Source organism: Portunus trituberculatus, chromosome 33, assembly GCF_017591435.1.
Source record: "Portunus trituberculatus isolate SZX2019 chromosome 33, ASM1759143v1, whole genome shotgun sequence".
Classification (NCBI taxonomy): Eukaryota; Metazoa; Arthropoda; class Malacostraca; order Decapoda; family Portunidae; genus Portunus; species Portunus trituberculatus.
In genome coordinates, this window is record NC_059287.1 from 4,361,053 (window position 1) to 4,371,052 (window position 10,000).

Consider the following 10,000-nt stretch of genomic DNA (forward strand, 5'->3'; position numbering starts at 1 on the left):
ATAGCATGAGGAAGATCTTTAGGCGTCTTTTGAAGGAGGACAGTGTGTTTGAGTTTTTAACATGCGAAGGCAAGTCATTCCACACTTTGGGTCCCAAGACAGTGATAGAGCGTTTGCCAGTGTCTGTGTGAGTGAGCGGTGCGTGAAGATTATATTGGTGTCGTGTTGTGTAGGTGTGACCCGAGACTTCGCTATGAGTAGGCAGGTGCATGTACCATTCAGGAAATAGTTTGTTTTTCACCTTATATACATGGACGGCAACATCAAAAGTAACTTTTTTGTCAATTTTGAGCCACTCAAGCTGGGTAATAAAAGGGGTGGCGTGGTCGGATCTTCTCGCTCCGCCAGCACATATTTTAGCAGCAAAGTTGTGTAGTTGGTGCACTCGATGTAGCAGTGTGTTGCTCGTCGTGCCATATATTGGGAGACAATAATTAACTAGGCTGAGAGCGATCGACTCTATCACTGTCCTACGGGTTTCACTTTCAAATTTATCTTTTACTCTATTTATAAAGAGAAGATGACCCATGACTTTTTTATACATTTCATTAATATGCACATCAAAATTCAGGTGACAGTCCATTAAGATGCCGAGGTTTTTAACATGTGTGCTGGGAGTGATGGTAGTGCTGTTGAATATAATTCTAGTGTCTGTTGGTATTTGTCTGATGAGAGGTCTGGTGCCAATAAATATACATTGCGTTTTGTTTGTGTTTAGCATTAAACCGTTCTTATTAAAATAGGTTTTTGCTAACGAAAGAGTTGACTCAGTTCTATAGATCAGATCTTGGAGGGCGTCAACAGAGCCGGTATGTATGATCTGAGTGTCGTCAGCATATTGTACAATTTCACAGTCAGTAATCGCTTCCTTGACGTCATTAACATAGATATTGAAAAGAATTGGGCCTAATATTGAACCCTGTGGAACACCGAAATTAATGGGTAATGTTTTTGATCTTGTACTATCTATTTTCACTGTCTGGTTTCTATCTTTCAAATAATTGTTGAACCAAAAACTGTCAATCTGAGCTTTTGCAAGTTTTTGCATTAGGGTGTGATGATGCACGCTGTCAAAAGCCTTAGAAAGATCAAGCAGTGTTACAAGTGTAAGTTTTTTATTATCCATGTTAGAATATAGTTTGTTGGTGACCGTAGTTAGGGCAGTTTCAGTAGACAGCATAGGTCTGAAACCGTGTTGGCTGTTTGACAGGATGTCTTTATTACAGAGGAAGGTAGTGAGCTGTTGTGCGACTATTTTTTCCAGTACTTTAGAAAGGATAGGCAGGAGTGATATAGGACGAAAGTTATTGACATCATTACGATTACCTCCTTTAAAGATGGGAGTGACCGTAGCGTGTTTCCAAGCTGAAGGGAATTTTCCTGTCACAATTGAGGTATTGATTATTGTAGTTGAATAATTAATAATGATGGGAAGTGAGTCTCTTATGTGTGTGAGTGATATCCCATCTGATCCTACCGATTTCGTGTTTTTAAGGTGTTTTCTAGTTAAAATTACCGTGTTTACGTCAACAGGCTCAGGTCGGAAGAAGTGGTCATTATTAGTATAATTTTGGTTACGATAAGATATATTTTGTTCAGCATTTACCTCACTTAGTTGACGCTGTGTCTTCGCAAACGTAGAATTCTTCCCAACATTTACAAAAAATTCATTTAATTCTTCAGCCTTTTGAAAATCACCCCATTGCCCGCAATTATTATTGATTATCTTTTCGCTAGGCACAATGTTTCTTATAAGTCGCCACATAGCAGATATGTTGCCTTTACATTTCTCAAATTCTTTTTTATGGTAGTCTCGTTTGGCGTTTTGTATTAAAATCTTAACTCTATTGCGTTCTCGCTTGTATTCCTCTTGGAGTTCTATATTGGTTCTGGTAAGGTGTTGCTTATGTAGTCAAAAGACTCCTGAGACGCTTTAGGGTGGCGATAAACACTCCCTACAATAATAGAAGGTAGTTTTCTACATTGCACAGTCAGCCATACGTCTTCCACACCGTTAGGTCTATCAATACCAGTGATAACTTTTGTGCTGAGACAATCCTTCACGTACACACACACTCTTCCACCATAACTCTTATCACACCGATACACATTATAGCCTGGGATATAAATATAGTTGTTTGGAGTTTAAGGGAGAGAGAGAGAGAGAGAGAGAGAGAGAGAGAGAGAGAGAGAGAGAGAGAGAGAGAGAGAGAGAGAGAGAGAGAGAGAGAGAGAGAGAGAGAGAACAAGAACAAAAACATGAACAAACTAATGATAATAATAAAAACATAAATATTAAAAGAAAAAAATCATAATACAAAATAACTAAAAAAAAAATAAAGAAAATAAAGAAATAATACACACACAGACACACACACACACACACACACACACACACACACACACACACACACACACACACACACACACACACAGGAATAAAGCTTTAACATGAATCAGAATGAAAAACAACATATCCATGAAAGCCGGAAGTGTTAGATCCACCTGGACAAAGGTAAACCAGGAGGAGGAGGAGGAGGAGGAGGAGGAGGAGGAGGAGGAGGAGGAGGAGGAGGAGGAGGAGGAGGAAGAGGAGGAGGAGGAGGAGGTTCAACTGGAAGAGCATGTGGAGCAAAGGTTGTGGAGGAGGAGGAGGAGGAGGAGAGGAGGAGGAGGAGGAGGAGGAGGAGGAGGAGGAGGAGGAGGAGGAGGAGGAGGAGGAGGAGGAGGAGGAGGAGGAGGAACTGGAAGAGCATGTGGAGCAAAGGTTGTGGAGGAGGAGGAGGAGGAGGAGGAGGAGGAGGAGGAGGAGGAGGAGGAGGAGGAGGAGGAGGAGGAGGAGGAGGAAGAAGAAGAAGAAGAAGAGGAAGATGAAGAGGAGGAGGAGGAGGAGGAGGAGGAGGAGGAGGAGGAGATTAAAGAGGACAGACAGGCAGGCAAACACACCTCTCTGAAGCAACACACACATACACACACACACACACACACACACACACACACACACACACACACACACACACACACACACACACACACACAACTTCTGGCTCCACTCCAACTCCCCCCCCCCCCATTCCTCCTCTTTCTAAACCTCCTGGTGCGCCGCAAGCAATTTTTCTCTTCCTCTTAGCGTGTGAGAGGAGAGCAGGACACAACACGCCAAGGCAGGATAACCAAAAGCAGGCGACCACTTCAAGACTTTGCCAGATACGTGAGGCGACAAGCAAAGAACGGAAGAGGAGGAGTGAGGAGGAGACGAGGGGTAAGAGAGAGAGAGGATAAAGTTTAAGTGGAGACAAGAAAGGTGGGAAGGAAAAACAAGATGAAAGAGAGAGAGAGAGAGAGAGAGAGAGAGAGAGAGAGAGAGAGAGAGAGAGAGAGAGAGAGAGAGAGAGAGAGAGAGAGAGAGAGAGAGAGAGAGAGAGAGAGACGAGGGGTAAGGGAGATAGAATAAATTTTAAGTGGAGACAAGAAAGGAAAGAAAGGAAAAAAACAAGATAAAAAAGAGAGAAAGAGAAAACTGGATGAAGAAAAAGAATAAAGAGAGAAGAGAAGACGAGGAGAGAGAGAGAGAGAGAGAGAGAGAGAGGATAAAGGTGAAGTGGAGACAAGGAAGATAAGAGAGGAAAAACAAGATGAAAAAGAGAGAGAAATAAAAGAAGAAATAGAAGGAAGAGTGGATAGAAGACAATGGCAAGAAAAAACAATGATGAAATGAAACCAGAGATAAGAAAGATAAGAAAGGAAGAAAAAAAATCACTCATGTTAAATAAAGAGAGAGAGGAGAAGTAAATGAAGAAAAAGGAGAAAGAGAGGAGAAAGAACACGAGAGATAAAGAAAGCAAAGAAGGAAGGATAAATAGAAGAAAAGGCATGAGAGATAAGTAAAGAAAGAATAAAAACTAAAAAAAAAAAAAAAAGTAAGGAAGAAAGGGCAGATCACACAGTTCAGAAAGAAAGGAGATGAAATAAAGAAAAGAAGGAAGAATGGATAAGGCACAAAGGAAAAGAAAGAAATGAAGAAGTGAAGACAAGAAAACTAAGAAAACTAAGTAAGAAGTAAGTAAGAAAGTAAGAATGATTTTGCATTAACGAAGAGCAGAGAGATCTAACAGAAGAGAGGGCGAGGAGGAAAAAGAGACCACAAGAGATGAGAAAAGAGAGATTGACGTTATCGGAAAAGTGGAAAAGATAAGAAAGATGAGAAAGGAAGGAAGGAAGAGGTTAAAAAATTGCGGAGAGAATAAAAAACAGAAATAAACGGTGGAAAAGAGATTACGATAAGATATAAGATAGAGAAAGTAGAAGAAAACAATAAAGAAGAAGAGATCACAATTAAACAAAAAAAAAAAAAAAGAAATTTAGAAGACTGTCTTAAGCTTCATTCTCACTGTCGAATTGTTGTATCTCTTGCTATCTTCTACCGCTATTTTCATGCTAATTGCTCTTCTGATCTTGCTAACTACATGCCTCCCTCCTCCTACGGCCTCTCTGCACAACACTCTTCCTCATCTCACCCCTCTTCTGTCCAACTCACTAATGCAAGAGTTAATTAACCAATACTCTCAATCATTCATACCTTTCTCTGGTAAACTCTGGAACTCCCTGCTTCCTATGACCTGAGGGAGGTTTTAAGACATCTGTCCCTTTCTTTTGGGTAACTTTCTCGGACCTATACAAGGAGACTGGTATCTAAGAGGGGCTTTTTTCACTCTTTATGTTGCTACTGGCTAGTTTTCCCCTCTCACATACAAAGAAGACACACAATAAAAGAGAAATAAGAAAAAAAGACAATAAGGAAACGAGGAAGAAACACAGAGGTAAAAAGAGAAGAAATATAAGATGAAAGAAAGAAATGCAAAGAAATAGAATAAATAGCAGAGATTAGGAAATAAAGGAAGAAAAGATATGGACGATAGGAAAATAAGAAAAGATAGATAAAAAGAGAGCAAAAAATAAAAGACAAGATAAAAGAAAAAAAGGAAAAAAGGGAAGATTAAAAAAGTTAAAAAAAAGAACTAAAGGATGAGAAAATAAAGAGACAGAAAGAAAGAAAGAAGAGGTTACAATGAATGCGGTATAAAAAGGAGAGAAAAAAAGGAAGTAAGAGACAAAGGACAAAAGAGGAGAGAAAAATGGAGAAGACAGCAAAGGAAGGAAGAATAATTCACAATGAACACGGTAAGAAAAAAAAAGAACTAGGAGAGAGACAAAAGAAAAGGAAGAGGAGGGAACGTGGACAGGAAAAAAATGGAAGTTGAGTGAAAAGTTAAGATGAACGTGATATGAAAGAGAAGAAGAGGAAGAAGAAGAAGAAGAAGAAGAAGAAGAAGAAGAAGAAGAAGAAGAAGAAGAAGAAGAAGAAGAAGAAGAAGAAGAAGAAGAAGAAGAAGAAGAAGAAGAATAATAATAATAATAATAATAATAATAATAATAATAATAATAATAATAATAATAATAATAATAATAATAATAAGAAATAATAGAAGAAGAAGAAGAAGAAGAAGAAGAAGAAGAAGAAGAAGAAGAAGAAGAAGAAGAAGTAGTAGTAGTAGTAGTAGTAGTAGTAGTAGTAGAACAACAACAACAACAACAACAACAACAACAACATGGAAGAGAAAGAAGAGGGAAAAATAAGAAACATAGGCAAAGAAAATAAATGAATGAAAGAAGACGATGGATAAAGTTTGAAAAGAAAGATACGAAAGAAAGAGATGAAAGAAGAAGAAAGAGAGGATGAAAAGAGGAGTGAATATCAGAAAGAAGGAATAAGAGACAATAACAAAACTAATATAAAAAAGACACGAACGAAGAAAAAGATAAGCAAAAGAATAAAGAAAAGAAAAATAGGAAGGGATGAAAGAGAGAGAGGAAAAACAGACCATGGAGAATAAAGAAATGAAAGAAAAATAGAAGAATGACAAGAACAAGAAGATAAAATAAAGGAAAACAGAAAAATGGACACGAAAGGAAGGAAAATAGAAGGGATGATAACTAAAGACGTAGAGCAGGAGGAAAAAAAAGAAAGAAGAGATAGAGAGAAGAGGAAGAGGACGAAACTGAAAGGAAAATAATGCAAGAAAGAGGAAAAAAAAGAGGAAACAGTGCCAAGATTTTAATGACCAGAGATAAGATAAAAGAAGATGGAAAAGGGAAAATATAGAGAAAAAAAAGGAAGAGAGAGAGAGACAACAGTTAATAAAGAAGAAAAGAAAAGGAAGGAGAGTAAACAGGATAAAGAAAAGGAGAAAGGAGGTCTAGAGTTTAAAGTAATGAGGTGAAGTAGAGAGAAAGAGAATATGAAGAAAAAGAGAAGGGCAGATAAAAGGAGGAGAAAGAAAGTAAGTTAGGATCAGAATATTGTAAAGACCGAGGAGCAGAAAGAGGAAGAGGAAGAGGAAGAGGAAGAGGAAGGGGAGGAAGGGGAGAAGGAACACTTTAAGTCACAAGAACTGAAATATAAAACAACACACCCCGTAAAAGGATAAAGAAGAAAATGGGAAAGGGAAACAATGAGACCACGAGACAAAAGAAGTAAAAAAAAAAAAAAGAGAGAGAAAAATACAAGCAAAAAATAACCAGGCGAAGGAAAAACTGTTGAAATAAAATAAGAAAAGAGGAAAACAGAGGAAAAATAATAAGAACCACATAACATTAGATAAAAGAGGAAGAGGAGGAGGAAAAAGGAAAGAGGGGATAAATAATCAGAGAGAGAGAGAGAGAGAGAGAGAGAGAGAGAGAGAGAGAGAGAGAGAGAGAGAGAGAGAGAGAGAGAGAGAGAGAGAGAGAGAGAGAAGGAAAAAAATGTAAGAGAGAGGGACCACAGAGGAATGCATACATTATCATACATACATACATGCATACATACATACATACATATATACATACCAAACAGGTGTGAGTGCATAATATACCACATTTAATTAAGAGGAAGGACTGACAGGTGAGGCCAAAAGGTGCGTTAATTAGTTAGTGAGAAGGTGAGGGGAAAAAGCAAATGTGGAAGGAAAGGGAAGAGAGAGAGAGAGAGAGAGAGAGAGAGAGAGAGAGAGAGAGAGAGAGAGTACAGGTGAGTGAGCGAGAGTAAAGGAAGAGTTACGCTTTGACATCATAAAGGGGAACGTTTAAGCTAGTCTCTCTCTCTCTCTCTCTCTCTCTCTCTGACAAAAAAGACGGTACAAGGACTGCTAATGAAGACAGGAAGGTGAAAATACAACAGTAAAAACAATAACTACAACAACCACAACAACAACAACATAACAACATCAACAACAACAACAACAACAACAACAACAACAACAACGACAACAATAACAACATCAACATTAACAACGACAACAATAACAACATCAACAACAACAACAACAACATGAACAACGACAACAATAACAGTAACAACAAATAAATGTAAACTAACGAAACTAAAACCAAACAAATAATCAAAACAAATGAGCAAACACACACACACACACACACACACACACACACACACACACACACACACACACACACACACACACTTAAGCACACACTTTCTATTTTATTTCTTTTTCCTCCTTTTCTTTATATATTTCTCTCTTTTATAGGATACATCAATAAGACAAAGAACTCTGATCCTTCCACTACTATTTTGTAACCACTCTCCTTAATTACTGACCACTCCGACACATTATACTCTTTAGAAATTGTATATTCTCTTCTTCTTAATCCCTTTCCTGATTTATTTCCAGCGATGTGAGTTGTTGTACATTATAATGAAAGGGTAAGGGAAATCACAAGACACTTTTAACCTCTTTGAAAACAGTATAGGAGTATAATAAGCATGGTCATATAAAGATTAGGAAGAACAGGAGCTTCATTTTCTATTTCTTATGCTTTATAATCATTTAGCATTCTCTAGTACCAGAAATGTCTAAAGTTTGTTAAGGGATTGCGAGAAAAAAAAATGAAAAACTGTTACTAAAATCGTTAAAGATCAAGATTAAGACCTCAGCAACGGAAGGCGTTTAAACCCTCTCCTTGCTTCCCTACAGAAATTACCGATAGTTAGTTAGCTATATTGACCAAAATATGCATGTTTACAGTAGAGTGAAAGTTGCAAAATTCTCATTGATCCAAATAGAGAAGTATGGTTTTACAAACATAAATAAAAATAATGTCACCTAAATGTTCTTTAAGATCAGGCGATGCAAAAGAACAAACATTATCCAAATAGTCACTAGCTTTACTAATATAGCTAATACAAATACATAACTCAACATAACGTCGACCACAATGTGACGATTATAAATAGAGTATAGGGAGGCGGTGGAGAAGTGTTAAGGTGGTGAGCGTGGGATCGGGCAGACGTCCATGTGTAGGTTCGAATTCCACCACGTGCCGTCTTGAAACTTTGTCATATGTAGAGTGGTTTAAAGTTACCTACATGTCACCATGATACCCAGGTTCTAGGTAAAGGTGTAATTACCTTACAGCAAAGATGTGCTTGGGTGGTGATATGGGCCCTAATTTAGGGCCCATATCACCACCATATCACCATATAAATGAAAATGCCTGTGCCGTTAATAGGTGGAAGGTGGACAGCGCTTCTCATACTCTTCAAGAATACCTACAGGTGCTATAGACCATAACTTAAAAGAATAAATCTATGGTAATATGTATATCATTCTAATTTAGTATCGTTTTCTTTTTAGCTCCTATGAACATTCAACACCTCATACACGTTCCTACACAAAACATTTACGTCTTCTGTTTCATAAAATAACGCATCTAAATTGCGATTAAGGAGGAACATTTTTGAGTCACCTATGGCATCAAGATCAAGACCAAGACTACTCACCGTCCGCAGCATGGATGGAGTGAAGCACAGCGACGAACTTTTGCGAGGCAGGAGTGGCTTGGCGTTCTGTGGCCTGGGCTGGGTCTGCGTGGGAGTGGTGGGAGCGAGGGGGCAGGCGGGAGAGTGGTTGAGGGCCTTGTATTCTGGTTGGTACGGCTCCAACATGCGAATCTTTCCCCATCTGTCCACCAGGAAAGTAAAGGAGAAGGTCAAAGGAAGGCAATGTTTGGGACTCTCTTTGATTGATTCACTGTCAGACTATTCATTTTCCATAATCACTTGCTAATTCTGTTTGTACTAGTGTTTTGAATAAATCTCTAAACCAAAATAGATAGCATTTGCTTTATATTATCTATTCTCTCTCTCTCTCTCTCTCTCTCTCTCTGCTAATATTTTCCCAGTGCAACTTCCTAGATTCTTATTCTTTACATCTCTCTAAAATAGAAAGCACTTTTTCCCTCTCTCTTTGGTAATGTATTTTTTTTTTCCGAATGCTCTTAAATAAATCTCTAAAATTGAACAAGCAAAATGTACTTCCTATTTCTCTTATTTTTATTTTGCTCACTCTCTTCCTTTCTCCTTAATACCAGTTTTTCGCGGTACTCAGAATGCTAGGAAGTGACACAGTTTCGACCTCATTTCAGTCATATAATTACCTAAGAACACTTTTAGTCACACCCATAATGGACAAAACAGCAATGGAAGACTCAGAACTACTCTTGTTGTTCGTCGCTTCTTTTGAAACGAAACTCTGAACTCAACATTTGATAACTTGAGGAGAATTCACAACAGTTACTTAGGAACACTTGCAAGAACCACAGATGAGTGTTCGAGTTAGACATTTTTCCCAGTGATAATATAGAATGTTTGTTAGTAAGTCTTGGGGAGTCATGAGGAAAAGATGCATAGGCAGGATGATGGAGGAAGGAAGGCACGCACAGAGATCTGGAGAGAAGGAAGGAGGAGGAGGAGGAGGAGGAGGAGGAGGAGGAGGAGGAGGAGGAGGAGGAGGAGGAGGAGGAGGAGGAGGAAGGAGAAGGAGGAAGTCATTACCAGTGAGGTGGAGGAAGACACAGACCTGAGAACTTTTACTAGTCATTAGAACCATCAAAACCTGACTAAAAATCATAATCACCTTCACTAGAGATTCTTAAATGTAAA

General features: G+C 38.4%; 1 protein-coding gene across 1 annotated transcript in view; it reads right to left on the reverse strand.

Moving 5' to 3' along the window:
* Positions 1-10,000, reverse strand: part of LOC123512287 — a 143,041-nt gene that overhangs the window by 11,843 nt on the left and 121,198 nt on the right. The window contains exon 5 of the mRNA XM_045268611.1: positions 8,840-9,020. Coding sequence (XP_045124546.1) covers positions 8,840-9,020 — 181 coding nt within the window. The remainder of the gene's footprint in view (positions 1-8,839; positions 9,021-10,000) is intronic.